The sequence below is a fragment of the Phyllopteryx taeniolatus genome, chromosome 8 (genome assembly GCF_024500385.1).
Source record: "Phyllopteryx taeniolatus isolate TA_2022b chromosome 8, UOR_Ptae_1.2, whole genome shotgun sequence".
NCBI lineage: Eukaryota > Metazoa > Chordata > Actinopteri > Syngnathiformes > Syngnathidae > Phyllopteryx > Phyllopteryx taeniolatus.
Genome location: NC_084509.1, coordinates 14,290,125 through 14,304,923, shown reverse-complemented (window position 1 = coordinate 14,304,923; position 14,799 = coordinate 14,290,125). Strand labels below are relative to the sequence as shown.

General features: G+C 40.3%; 2 protein-coding genes across 3 annotated transcripts in view; one reads left to right on the top strand and one right to left on the bottom strand.

Moving 5' to 3' along the window:
- Window positions 1-459: 459 nt before the first annotated feature.
- On the top strand, window positions 460-2,155 carry med29 (mediator complex subunit 29). The gene is made up of 4 exons (XM_061781468.1): window positions 460-875; window positions 981-1,039; window positions 1,603-1,687; window positions 1,770-2,155. The coding sequence occupies exons 1-4, from the start codon at window positions 717-719 to the stop codon at window positions 1,995-1,997; spliced, it is 531 nt and encodes a 176-aa protein (XP_061637452.1). The 5' UTR covers window positions 460-716; the 3' UTR covers window positions 1,998-2,155.
- Window positions 2,156-3,260: 1,105 nt separating this feature from the next.
- mlf1 (myeloid leukemia factor 1) overlaps window positions 3,261-14,799 on the bottom strand; it is a 216,624-nt gene continuing 205,085 nt past the window's right edge. The window contains exons 3-9 of one of the 2 annotated variants that reach the window (XM_061781467.1): window positions 12,363-12,458; window positions 9,797-9,832; window positions 8,071-8,154; window positions 7,285-7,413; window positions 5,185-5,344; window positions 4,966-5,104; window positions 3,261-4,182 (exon numbers count right to left, since the gene is read on the bottom strand). In XM_061781467.1, the coding sequence (XP_061637451.1) occupies window positions 4,122-4,182; window positions 4,966-5,104; window positions 5,185-5,344; window positions 7,285-7,413; window positions 8,071-8,154; window positions 9,797-9,832; window positions 12,363-12,458 (705 nt within the window). In that variant the 3' untranslated portion in view covers window positions 3,261-4,121. The remainder of the gene's footprint in view (window positions 4,183-4,965; window positions 5,105-5,184; window positions 5,345-7,284; window positions 7,414-8,070; window positions 8,155-9,796; window positions 9,833-12,362; window positions 12,459-14,799) is intronic. The other variant, XM_061781466.1, reaches the window with a different exon arrangement.

The window sequence follows — 14,799 nt, the reverse complement described above, 5'->3', positions numbered from 1 at the left end:
CTGTAAATGTTAATGTTATAAATAATTAGCTTTCTTCTTGATGAGCCACATCATTAGGTGCACCTTCAAGAAAGCTGTCACCAAAGTTCTGTCTTTACAAAGTCAATAATGTTAGTTTTCTTATCTTAGAGGTATTTGTTTCCATTAGTTGGAGCTGTGAACATGGATATTTATGTGGCACCTTGATTGTATCCTAAACCTTTTTATAATGATTTAGTTTAAAAAAAATTGTGTTTTTAAACAAAATGTTTAATAAACGTTTTTTAAAATTTATTTATTTTGCTATATTTCGATGAACTTTTGTTCCACTTTCAACAAAAATGTGAAGAATATGCATCCTTTGTCCATATGCAGCCCTAGGTTAATAATTAAGTTGTTGGGTCATCATTTTAATTTTCCCTTTTTTATTTACAAAAAATATTGTTTAATTTTAACGATATATGAATGTGAGTGCGAATGGTGGTTTGTTTCTATGTGCCCTGCGATTGACTGGCAACCAGTTCAGGGTGTACCCCGCCTCCTGCCCGATGATAGCTGGGATAGGCTCCAGCACGCCTGCGACCCTAGTGAGGAGAAGCGGCTCAGAAAATGGATGGATTGGTGGATGGATGGATATATATATGCTAGCTAACTAACAAGTGAAGAGCTCGTCTCTGCCCCATCCGGAAGCGAAAGTTGTGTTTCCGGTGTGTGAGTGCTCGCCTCGCCTGGCCAAAATGGCGTCCCAACAGCAGCAGACCGGCGGTCCACCAGGCTTACAACAGCAACAAGCCGCTGCACTGCAGCAACAACAGCAGCAGTTGAATCAACAGCAGGACTTCGACCCTGTGCATCGTTTTAAAATGCTCATTCCGCAGTTGAAAGAAAGTCTACAGGTAATAAATTGAGAATAACTAGAACCCCTCTACTTGTAGATACCACCAAACGCATCCTAAAGTCGTTGTTTGCGTGACGACTTTTGGTTTTTGTTCTCCTCACAGAATCTCATGAAGATCGCGTCGCACAACCTGGCTCACAACACGACCATAGACAACGGAGTGTACGTGTAACGACGACTTATTTTTGTTCGCACTGTAATGTATGGGACGTCCTCGGTTTACGACGGAGTTCTCTTCCTACGGCACGCTAAAACGAATTTGTTCGTAAGTCTGAACGCACAGCAGGCTATAAATAACCTTAACCCTTGTGTGGTGTTCATATTGTTGTTATTCAGCCAGTGTTTGTGGGTCTGGTGACCCAATGCATTTTGAGGTTTATCCTTCACAATAAAATACTTTTGTTAAAATACTCAACAGTTTACTCCGTACCACTTAAAAGCAGCATAAACAGTATATAGGGTTAATATTTGCCTTTTGCCCATGTTACTTAGTAGACAGTTTAGTCTTTCAATGAACCTACCATCCACGTTTTAGGATTGTGGGAGCAAACTGAGTTACCAAGACACTATGAATATAAAACAATCCATTGTGAAACATCAACAGTGTTTGAGTATACCTTCTTGTGCCATGTGGTGAAATGGCACATTTCGTAAACCGAGGACACTCTATAATTGTTAGCCATTTAATGCTATCTGCGTTACATTCTTTGTTTCTTCGGCTTTAGTAAAAGCAGTGACGCTGCTGTTCAGCGCTTCGACAAAAGCCTTGAGGAGTTCTACGCTCTTTGCGATCAGCTGGAGCTATGTTTGGTGAGACTTAAAGACACCTTAAAAACTCCACATTGTAATGTCTGTGCTCGCCTGTTCCATTGACCTGAATGCACCTGCGCAGCGGCTGGCGTACGAGTGCCTCTCGCAGAGCATCGACAGTGCCAAGCATTCGCCCAACCTGGTGCCCACCGCCACCAAACCGGACACAGTGCAGACAGAGTCCATGTCCTACGCCCAGTACCTTGGTATGATCAAGTCCCAGATCTCGTGCGCCAAGGACATTCACAACGCTCTGCTGGAATGTTCCAAAAAGATTGCGGGAAAGGGACAGCCTCCGGGAATTATGTAGATCTCGCAATTGACTCATTTTCATGGAAATGCCAAGGATTGTAGGATTTATTGTTGTTGTTTTGTAGCACGGCCTCCAGAGGAGTAATGCTTTTGGTCATTTATGTTAACACTCCTCTGAACTTAAGGCAGGGTGGATCAATTAAATCCATAAACATTTTGGTGATTGATTTTGGATTTATCCACTGGACTTTTAATTTTTATTTTACAGGGAACCCAGCAAAGCAGGATATTGCTGCAATTTTGTGCACTTTCACACAGACTCAGCAGATTAGACGCACTGTCTGAGTTAACATCAACATCCCTGTTGCGGCATTGAGGAATTTCCTTACACTAAAGTGCTGTCCCACCTTTTGGAATTTAAAGGCATCATTATTGTGTCACAGTGGAGGTTGTGTATGGGAAGCATATCTGCCATTAGTTTGAATTGGAATTTATCACACTTTTTTTTTTTTTCTTTCTCAAATTTCTAGCACTTGGAGCATAAAATAATTGGGCAGATTTTAGCTGACTTCACTTCCCTGGCTTCTCTCCCGTAACTTGGATATGTTTTGTTTTTTTTTCATTTGAAATTTCGCAAACTTATTTTTTGACAATTGTTTGATGGTAAGTTTTCAGTGTTGGGAAATTTGATGGTTAAAAACAAAAGTGTTATAAATTCACAGAATTTTCGGAGAGTTAAAAACTTTTAATTCAACTGCACAAATGGCATAGCCGACCGGTCCTTTCTTGCAAATATGTACGCGTTGTTCCATTGCGGCCACTAGGTGGCGCCAGAGCTGTACTCACCGACGCCAGTGTATTTAAAACCTACTAGAATACGGAAACTTTATTTGGTGTTAATCAGAGGCACTTTAGATGCTGTTAGGTGTGTGCTTACTCCTCTTTAACATACGTTTGAGTGAGATTGGTTAATTCTGAACATAGCCACATTTGCAGTTATGAGGGTGTGCACACTTATGCAACCCCCCCTAAAAAAATAGATTTTTTCTTATTAAACTGTACGGATTAAGACCACATCAATGTTGGAAAGTTGTGAAATGATTTATCGTGGTCTAATTTTTTATATTACAAAAACGTGGACTTTGAACAGGGGTTTGTAGACTTTATATATTCACTGTATACCGTAGCAACAGAGGGGGAGAGCGGCTGTCCATTCTGTCATGGCCAGGTGTCAAACAGTAGTAGTGGGTGCTGTTTGGGTCCTTCAACTGCTGTGTAACATTTCAGATCAAGCGCTTCGATCCAACAATAGCTGTACACATTTCTGTTTTGACATTTTTATTTTTCAATTCTAAATGTATATTTAAAATATACAAGAACAACAGTTGCGAGTGGCGTTACTGAGCTTGGATGAAAAATGAACAATACAAAAAGGGAAAGCAATGTTTCTTTGTACAAAGATTACAGCAGACACAAGACATTTCAGGCACTCCAAAAAATACATTGACCTATTCTAAGTGCGTTAGTGGATCAAATTAAGTCACTCACTCAAATTGTTATGGCCATATGATGACAGTTGATGTGTAATTCCTTTTTCAGCATCAACACTGCATCCATCCCATCAACAAGTCAAACAGTCAACAGCTTATGTCTCATGGGATAACAGCAAATAACATTTCATAAAAAACAAAAACTTGTTTTTCTGTGCTCTTTTTAATAAAGAAATGATGCTCTGGGAGCACCCATGCTAATTCCTTCATGCGTTGCATAGCTGCCACCTACTGTACATCTCTCATCGATCTCTTCAAGGACACCGATTGATCCACTCATTCTGAATCAGAATCCAGCTAACCTATTCATGGTTATCATGACATTTACAGTGCTTCAGTTCCTGACTTTCTCAATCCTTTGTGCCACTGAGACTTAAGTGGGAGACCTGACCGTCATTGAAAATATAGAGAGTTAGACGGGAACAAGCTGTAAACACGTTAATTTGCTATGGACAAACTGCGTGACACAACACACCTTGAGAAGCAGTGACCAATACCAACAGTCAAAATGTGGAACGTCACTAAAACGTTTCCATTTGTGGGCCTTCTGACTTAATCTTGGGGATGATACCATTATTGTATGTGTCTATATACTGTATGCATTGTGAGCACTTGAGAACATGTTAATGGTTTTACTGCTTTGTCGAGTTTGAAACTTTCAGGATACTTTTAGGTTTGGACTTGGGTTGTTCTCTGTAGAAGCACAAAACAGACGTATTACATCACACACCTAATTAAACAGTGATTCATTTGTTTTATTTTTTTGCAGATTATAATGAAACCTCCAAAGTCAAACCATCTGTTCCGTGATGCTGTCATAATTGTCTGTCATTTTTTTATGTTTTCGTAAAATAAAAAACAACAAATTCAATAAACCAAGAAGAGTCCAGTTGCCTTGATTCAACTTTTACAAACAAGGATGACTGAGAATCTAAAAAGACATGAACGAAAAAGCATTTTTCTATACTTAGAGAGAGAGAGTGTCAGTAAACGGGGCGATCGATAATTGCTAACATCCCTTCCACTCTCTCCTTGATTCTCACCCGTTTCCTCCTTTGATGCGATCCGCTTCTCCCTTGACAATTGCCCCATGTTTTTATCGTTCAATAAAAATAAAAATAAAAAACTAATAGTGATACACTACAGTATTATTTTATGTGCAGTCTCAAAACCCAATACATGGTCACAGTTTTCCCGGTGCAGTGAGTTGGTAGATGTGCGGTGCTCAAGTCTTTTTGTGTGCCACGTCGAGTCACCAATAAAGAATTTTTTTTGCAATGGTCCAATTAAGTTGTGTTCGGCTGTGTCACTCAGTGTGCGGCGGGCATTTGATGCTTGAGTGAGATGCTTGCTTTTGAGTCTTGTTTTTTGTGTGACTTCTGAGGCATATTTTGGTTTTAATTCCAAACGGTGACTTTGTTGGTTCCACTATATTTTAAGGTGTCCCCTGTTATTCCTTTCCCTGCTATAACTAACCTGTGGGTCCGCTCAGGACCAGCGAGAGGTGCCTGCTGACCTCTGTGACGTCGGGGCGGCTCCAGCTGAGCCATGGAGCCAGATGGCTTAAACTTGGACAACTCCTTCTGCCACTCCTCGTCAAAGGACTGTGCTTCAGCTGAGAGAGAATAGTCAGGACACGAATGTCAGGACAAGCAAAAGGAACGTAATGACACCGATAAACATTCCTTAACCTACATTCATCCATATTCTGGAAGTCTTGTATGAACTCCTTATCTCCTGTTTTCTTGTTCATTTTCTTTTCGACGACGTGTCCTCTGTCTTGAATGTGGTGGCCAATGGACATCTTCTCAAGGCCACTTTCAGAGTCTTTCAAGGCTTTTACAGTCTCCTTCACCTGCACATGAGCATGCATATTGACAGTGAAAAAAAAACTTTCAACGCATAAATATACCTGCACATTATTTGACTATTGTCACATCCAAGTAGAAAAATCTTAATTTGGATCTGCACCATATTGTATGTTTTCACAGATAGTCAGCTCATGTGTGTGCAGTGCACTGATTTTATCATTAAGACTCATGCTGCAGTCAATGAGAAATGAAAGCACAATCTCTTGCTATGTTAACATGGATGTACACCTTCATCCGAATATGCACAATTTCTCCTTGGTCAGTGTAATCTCGTTCAATAATGCAAAAATAACCTTCTTGGTATAGACAAGAATTTAAGCAGTATTAGGGCCTTACACACACACACACACACGAGAGATTAAAATTACAATCTCATATTAACGTGATTTCTTTAAAATTATAAACAAGTTGCATATTTGAGGTAGTTTATTACTTTATTCTTGTAATATTACAACTCAAATCTAAAGTATTTTCTCGATAAGAAGTTGTACATTGTGGAGATTAAAGTCATACTATGACAATAACAGTTGTGTATTCTTAACAAGTGAAAATCTGCCCACACACAATGCATCCTTCTGACTATGAATTCTTTTATTACATTTTGTTGCATCAATTCAGCAGTTTTCCTAAAACTGGTTATTTAAATTATATTTTTTCATTTGCCTAACTAAATACTGTTAATCAAGTTATAACTAATAAAACAGGAAAACAATTTTACATATACAATAAAAACAATTCAAAAACACGTTTGATTCATTAGAATTAAATTGCAAATAAAATGTAAACATAAGAATGAGAATTATTGAGATATGTTTATTATTTAAATAAACCGTCTCTCATATGTAAAAAGACTCACAACATACGCTAACCTACAGAAATTCACTTCCAGAACTATTTCTCTGAATTTCCATATTGGTAAAATTATGTCAAGAATATGACTACTCCTGTGAATTTATTGCAATATATTATGTAATAGGTTAAAAATTATTCTGCATACTGTTCAGTTGGACAATTTAATTATTACACTTTAATTGTAATCATTAAAAAATGATGGCTTCAATATTTGTTATTTTACTGCAGCAACCTTGTAATGGTGGACGCAGTTGCAGCCAAATGTCTTCTCTTTTGTGCTTCTTTTGCATTTCCTGTATCCACTATTGCTGCTGAAACGATGCAAATTTCCCCATTGTGGGACTAATACGTTATCTTATATCATAAACATTTATTATACTGATGTACTTTTAAACTTATAGGCCTGTTTTCTCAAGTGTCGTAGCAGACTAGCGGTGATGTGCTAATTAATTTTTGGTGTGTCTAGTGTTAGTGTGTATTACAGTATTTTCACAATAGACACTTATTAATTTACCTGCTATTTTGGTCTTTAAACTTTGTTACTCTCTGCTATAACGTGGCTCCAGCCAGACGTACGTGACAAGTTTACTGTATTACCCATGTCACAATAGCTTAGCAATTAGAATGGCATCTTTGTCTTTCTGCTGTTAATTACTCCTTGTCCTCCCTTTGTGATAACGATACTTGTCAGAAGTGCAGCTTATTCGCAGCCACGGAGGCGATGATTAGTGACTTATGCTGCGTTGACACCGGACGCGAAGCAAATGTTCGCCTCCATGGCTCGGCATCATATTTAGCTGCTTGAGCTGTAGCTCGTAGGTAGCTGGGGCAGTGCAAAATAGTGTGCAACAGCACAAAGGTTTGGCGACGCCTGGTTAAAAACTCATAGGCCGTAACATTAGGTACACCTTCACAGTCCGAGTCTCCACTGGATCAAAAATGTTGCTTTTACAGAGATAATAACACTCAATTTTGACTGCTACTGTCAGAGAACAATTAATATGTACACTGGGTAGTGTTTGCTTACCCTATCCTATATGAGGGCCAACATATCCTCTGTTGATGTACTTACATCTCCAGGGGCACGGCGTGTCGACGACGAGACCTGAAAGACCTTTGGTGGTTCGTTTCCAACCTTGGAATACGTCATGACTGACGAGGAGCTGAATGAGTGGGTGTTTGCGTCCGTGGACATGTTCTCCTGACACACAAACAAATAAACACATCATTTTACTTGCCAGGGCCAGGTGTCCCGGCACTCCGGCCTGCTCTCTGGCCTGCCACGCCTTTCTCCCGCGGGTTTTTAATGCACCACATACATTCGCACATCCTTTGGGGAGCTGGTTGGCCTGGGTGGGGGTGACGGTTGAGGGTCATCATTGGCCTGTGACCATCTCGCCTCACCCCCACCAGTCTCCACAATTTTAATGGGCTACACCCCGCCACACACGATAACAGGGATAATGGTTGCCAGTCGGGAACCTGGTAACCATAGTAATAGGGTGGGTGGTCACATTTCTCTTGGCTTGCGACTTGTGGTGAAATATCTAGACTGTCTACTGTTCTGCTCTGGTTCTCACCCCCTTTTCCCTTGTCCATTCTGTCCCTCTGTCTGTTCCCTCAAACCCTTTTCTGTCTGGCTACATTTTCAATAAACAACAGAATAATAAAACAATAAGCAGAGGGAGTATTTCAAACTCCCCTGTTGCACAGCAAAACTGTTCCAGCACAAAAGGCTTACAGATTCACCATTCTGCATGGCCATGCAGCTCAACAGGACAGGTAAAAAACCCAAAACAAACTTAATTTTACTTGCACCACATGTGGAAGATATGAAATGTTACTGGTTTGAACTCACAAAGTTTTTGCACATTCCCTCCATCTTGCTCCTCATGTTGGTCATGATGTTGTCGAACATGCTGAAAGGGTTCGTCGTGGCGTCCTGCACAAACACATGAGGTACAAAGAATAGTCACAGCAGCTTGATGGTTAAGCTTGGATGCCACCTGTTCTCAAGGCATTATCAGCTCATAAACAACTCGCTTATGTGTGTACATACAAACAAAACATGGGTCGGTTTCGGCATGCTATATGTATCGTCCCCGTTACATCACCTGAAGCAGGTAATTCACTACACTATGCTCTACTAACATTCACACAAATCAAGGGAACGTAACCCACATGCGAATAGTATATGTCTTATTGGCTTGGACCACAGTTGGAACAGAATTGTCTTAATTATACAAACTTTACGGCACACAAAAATAGTCCTTTTCAACCTATATTCAATTAAATACAGTACAAATATAATGTTCTAACTGATAAACATCACTCATTTTGAATTTGATGTTTACCACTGTGTTACGTCACCTCTCCTTTTAACAACACTCAGTAAGTGTTTCGGAACTGAGGACACATTGTTGAAGCTTGGTATGTTGAATTCTTTCCAATTAATGCTGCAAAACGTTGCAAAAAAGCTGGGACAGGGTCATGTTTACCACTCTGTTACATCACCTTTTCTTTTAACAACATTCAATAAACGTTTGGGAACTGAGGACACTAATTGTTGAAGCATTGTAGGTGGGATTCTTTCCCGTTCTTGCTTGATGTACAGCTTCAGTTGCTCAACAGTCTGAAATCTCCGTTGTCGTATTTCGCGCTTCATCATGCGCCGCACATTGTCAGTGGGCGACAGGTCTGGAGTGCTGGCAGGCCAGTTTAGTACTCACACTTTTACTGTGAAGCCACACTGTTGTAACACATGCAGAATGTGGTTTGGCATTGTCTTGCTGAAATAAGCGGGGATGTCGCTGAAAAAGACATTCCTTGGATGGCAGTATATGTTGCTCCAAAACCTGTATGTACCGTTCAGAAATAATGGTGCAGTCACAGATGTGCGCCCCCATTCCACCAGAAATACTGCCTTTTGAACTTTGCGCTGATCACAATCTGGATGGTTTTACACAACGTTCTAAGCCGGCACGGTGGACGACTGCTTAGCACATCTGCCTCACAGTTCTGGGTACCAGGGTTCAAATCCCGGCCCCACGTGTGTAGAGTTTGCATGTTCTCCCCGTGCCTGTGTGGGTTTTCTCCGGGCACTCCGGTTTCCTCCCACATCCCAAAAACATGCATGTTCTAGAAGTTGGATGTTTTCATCAGTGGTGCTAGTAGCAGGCCTTTCGTGCCTTGGTTTGTCATAGATAGTGTAAATTGGAATACATGATGGAGCAGTGTGATGGCCATAAAGCTTCTCAAACTGGTGCTGAACAGTCAAGGACAGAAACACTCCTTCTCTGGCAGAACATTTTGCAACACTGCTCCAATGTCATTTGGCAAGCCATGTGCAAGGGAATGAATGCTAGGCTTGCAAAAACTGCAAAGCATAAGCTGTCAAATAGTGATGGTCTGTCCAAATGATACCTGAAACAAAATAGAAAAAAGGAAGCTAATAGCGACTTTTGGGACACCCTGTATTTCACAGGGTTTGGGTTACTTTGATGAGAAATATAGGAAGTGTTAAAGGATGCATTTGACAAGAACTGATGAACAGTTGAGTGTTACTTGAAGGAAACTCTACTGACTGTGCTGTCAAAGGGCAATAATGAATGACTGATGTCCTGGAGGTTGAAACAATATCATATTAAAAATAAGTGTAGACTTTTACATTCAGTAGATAACATCTTAGAACATACACAGTGAACATTTGGCCAGGGATCTGCTGGTTTACCTTGGAAACTGATAATTGTTATACAAATTTACAAAGTTTACAATTGTGGAAGTTAAAGCCTTGAATGTTGAGGTAAAGTAAGACATGGCTTTATCTGGGACAAAACTGCTGGCGTTTATGACTCTGCAGCCCCGCCCGCATAAGCATCCCGGCATCTATCGCTATGCATGTGTGTGTTATGTGCAGGGGCTACAATCAGCGTGGTGTTGAATGACTTGTGTTCCATGCGTAATTGGGTCGCATTGCCAGAGATTAGCGTGGGCTTTAACACTGAAACCGAGCTTCATTCTGGGAAGGCTACACAGAGGCTGAAGAGTCCAAGGCTGCTCTGCTCCGCTCGCTCAGCTCTTTTACAAAAGGTCAAGCTGATGTAAATACAACACTCCTGGTCACTATCTCGCAGGCCAATTTTATCCCACGGTGGCATTTATGGACAAATAAATGCCACTTCCATTTGTGACCCGATTATATTTAGATAAGGAACCTGTTGTTAGGGCCCCACTTGTCGCTGCATCGAACTCAGAGGTTGGTTTGACGAGATTAGCAATCCAGTCTAGTTCTAAACAAAAAAACTCTCACACAGTTAGAAATGAATACCTCCTATTTAAAAAAAATGACCTGTGACTATTCAAACTATTCTAAGACTCAAAAAACAGCAGCATGTGACTGTACATTTATAAACGAGCGTGCCTAGAAGATGAAAGGTGATCTGAAGCAGTAAGTGGCTATCCTCAGGAGACAGCAGGGAAATATGAGCACTCCTAGCTAAGTTAGCTCCATGGTAGGTAAACGCACGAGGGTTATTTTCCCACTGGGAATCGAAAGTGTTGAAAACTACATTTAAAAAACAAAAAACAAAACAGAAAATCCTCAAGAAGAATTATGTGGTCAACATGTTGAAGCATGATTTGATTTTGTACTAAACGTGCATGTTTACCAGAGTATTTCAGTGTACCGCATGGCTGTGGTATAAGGGGCCGTACGAGAGTGAGCTGTCAAAGGCATGCTGGGACAAACAGAAAACAGAAGTGAGAAAGAGAAGAGAGAAGGACTAACATAATAATATTGTCTTAAAGATTAGAAAATGATGCCTTATTTGAAAGAAAGACTGTCATGTGCTCAATCCCTATGGGACATTTTGTTCACGAACATCATATCCCCCATGCCCAGCAAAGAAATATTACTGTAACTCCAAGTGACTAAAGGCTCAGTTTTGCGAGGTAGTCATTGAACAGTATCTGAGTTTGAAGTTGGACATGTTCCATTCCAAGACGCGATCTCCCAGATTTCCCATCAGGTTTTGCCTTAGAAAAAAATGGAATTCAACTGCAGCCATCATGAAGGTATCATTAACTCATTCACCGCCAGACATTTTTAAAGTTCACCATATTACCAGGGTATTTGGATCGATCGTTCAAGACCCACAGAATACTGTGGTCTGTGACGATATAAGCACCAAACCTACCAAAAGAAAGACTAGACTCTCTTCTTTTACCAGAAAAAGTCTGTTGTGAAAAGAAACAGAAGCAGAACAGAAACAGTTTTTGCTTTTGTTACACCTCGACCTATAAAAACAACAAAAATATGACTAAGAAACAGCTTTTGGAAAAATAATAATTTGTTTACAGATAAACAACTATGAAATGCGCCCTGAGGGATGCTGATTTACCGCATGGCTCAAGTTCAACGTCTGTGGCTTTTTTTACATGGCTTTCGTCATTCATGATTGGGACACCAACACTCTGTTTATACCATACATATACATCTATATATATATATATATATATATATATACACACAGTGTTCAAGTGTAAGTTGCTTAAAGTTGTCAGACTTCCAAAATGTTAGCATTTCTCCCCCTCATAATCGACGTGACAGGACGAGATTCACCACAAAATCTTTATTTTTGACTGCTGATCTCAAATCCAAAGAGATGAAATGCCGCCAACTGCAGGGACCTGTAGGTCATTACAGTGGTTTTCAAACCTGAATTTCACAGACAAGGTGCGTGAGATCCTCTTCCACTCTTGACAAATTGTTGATAGTAAACAGTTGGTAACTGTACTGGGAATGTTTTAAGTAACGTTTTTTTCTTTACTGTCATATAATGCAAATGTAAAAAGAATATAATTACCAGTAACTAACGCAAGGGTGAATTGTCATGTTATTTATTTTTTTTAAGTTAAAAAAAAAAAAAAAAAAGGGGGAGTGCCTTTATATTTTGAGAGACCCTGGTGACGATAAACTGTATGGAAAATGGATGGATGGGCAACACGAATGATGTTTTGAGGTACGCAGTGGCTCTACTTTACAGGCACATTTCCCCCCAAATGTTTGGTTGAATGTCCAAATTCTACATTTTCAGAGGCATTGGATTTAGAGATTATATTGTATTGTGGGAGCAAACACTTCTGCCTCACACTTCTGAAGTTTGGAGTTCGAATCGCTTGGCTCCGGCCTTCTTGTGTGGCGTTTGCATGTTGTCCCCTGGCTTGTGTGGGTTTTCTCCTGGTACTCTGGCACAATCCCAAAACATACATGTTAGGTTCATTGAAGACTCTAATTTGTGCATTGGTGTTAATGTGAGTGTTAACGCTTGTTTGTCTTTATGCGCCCTGCGATTGACTTGGCAACTGGTCCAGGGTGTACACTGCCTTCCGCCCAAAGTCAGCTGGGATAGGTGCCACCTCACCTGCGACTCTAATGGGAACGCTCGCTATACTGTAGAATAGGGATGCACCGACCCCACTTATTTGAGACCGAGTACAAGCCCAAAGAATCCGTTCACCTGCCTTGACTCACATTTGATCTGAACTGACATCCCCTTCTTAATCAATACGGTTTAATATGACATTGGTCCACCTTTTACAGCCGTAATAGCTTTAACTCTTCTGAAAAGGCTTTCCACAAGATTCAGGAGTGTGGTTATTGGGAATTTTTGACCATTCTCCCAGAAGCGCATTTGTGAGGCCACACAGTGATGTTGGACAAGAAGTCCTGGCTCTCAGTCTGCACTCTAATTCATCCCAAAGGTGTTTTATCAGGTCGAGGTCAGGACTCTGTGCAGGCCAGTCAAGTTAATCCACACCAAACTCTGTGTACTTGAATTTGAGCCTAACCCCAATAGAGTATTGATACGTGATAATGGATTACATCGTTTGTGATAATTTTGTTTCTATTTTATGAAGTAATTTACTGTTTAAAAACACACAAAAACTTTTATTTGGATTGCATTAAGTTTCATTCAAAAATAACACTTAGAGTAACAACAATTTTAACATCCAACTGCATGTTTAACAGTAAAAGTCTTGTCACATATTTCACTTAAATGTAACCTGTAACACAAGGCATTACAGTTATTTGTGATGTCGCAGTCTGAACACAGGGGGCACTACGTGTAAGGAGCACATATAGTAGATGAACGGAAGAAGAATTAAGAGACGAAGAAAAACGTGGACTCTGGTGGATATACAAGTAGGAATACAGATGCCATGTTGCCTCTTTGTGTTAACTAAAAAATAAAGTCGGTCAAAAGAACTACAAGACTGCTTGTTAAGAATGCCGCAAGTTATCAAATAAAACTGTGACAGGACAACGGACGAGATACTTCCACATACCATCGCTTATTTCTCTTGCCAGACGGCCCGCTGCCGCAGCTGGTGGGGCGAGTGGAGTTCATCCTCCATTTTGCAGAGCATAATTTGCAGTCAGCAGACAAAGTGTTGTCAGCAGTGTATAACTTAAAATATTTCCACAATGCTGATACGGCTCAGACTCCACCTGCCTGGAAGTTATATGTTATGCTGGTAAAGTGGTATTGATGTGTTAGTAGCGGTAAGAGTAAGAGTACAGAGATACAGTTTCAACAGAGATACCGATACTCGTATCGGTGCATCTCTACTGTAGAACATGGATGGATTATATTGTGGTTGTCGTTTGCACTTAAGTGGAACTGCAGTTGTGTTTCAATTTTAATTACATTATTTGAGGCAGCAAAATACGATGGGGATTATTTCACCCTGTGCAAACCAAAAGAATCGAATCAAGTGTTTGGATAGCTGCTGTTCAGTCACCGAGGTCATTAGAGCAGGACACATGATCTAGTTAATGGCAGCGATCTGCAGTAATTAAGAGGCATCAAGTTGCTGCCTTTTGAGGCCAAGCTTGTGATGAAAGTCATTATCAAGGATAAATATATAGGCCTCCATGACATCGTGGGATTAAACTGGTTCACATGCTTGTCCTCATTCAAGGAAAGGTTAACGGGTACAAAACTAGAGTCCACTTTTTACTAAGTAGTGCTGTTCAGTTCTGTTTGGTACAATACAGCATTTTTTTGAGAATTAGTAGCTGGAGGACCTAGGCTTTACACCATCAGGACTTTTGGCGCCGATCACTGATCAGCGAGTTTAAAAAAAAAAACGACAACCAATCACAAGATGGAGCAATGTGTATTTAAATGACTTGTTCATTTACTGTATATAATTGTGTACTGTATACTGAGTATCTTCAAAAATATTCTCATCAGGTCATGTATTCTAATCAGTCAGCTCAAACCAACATTACAACATGACAGAAATAATGGGTGCTAAGTTACTGTAATTAAAATACATTATTGTAATTAAATTACTTCGCACACACCGAAACTTTAGAGCCCGATTCAACAGAACGCTGGCATGTTTACGTACAACCGTTAGTGCTAGCACTAGCTTGCTAGGCTACATAACTTTTTGTTACCTGCTTGCGAGCCGTATCGTATTAAAAGTATGTGACTATACCTCAACCAATCCGAACGTCTTCTCCCCCTAGCACCGGTGACCACCCCCACACGTCTCTCCCTATTTTGTTCTTTTTTGA

Excerpts from the sequence above, each read along its gene's own strand:
- med29 (XM_061781468.1), top strand. The coding sequence starts at position 717 with ATGGCGTCCCAACAGCAGCAGACCGGCGGTCCACCAGGCTTACAACAG. Across the intron at positions 1,040-1,602 it reads ACGACCATAGACAACGGAGT|TAAAAGCAGTGACGCTGCTG; the intron begins GTACGTGTAACG and ends CTTCGGCTTTAG. Across the intron at positions 1,688-1,769 it reads ATCAGCTGGAGCTATGTTTG|CGGCTGGCGTACGAGTGCCT; the intron begins GTGAGACTTAAA and ends GCACCTGCGCAG.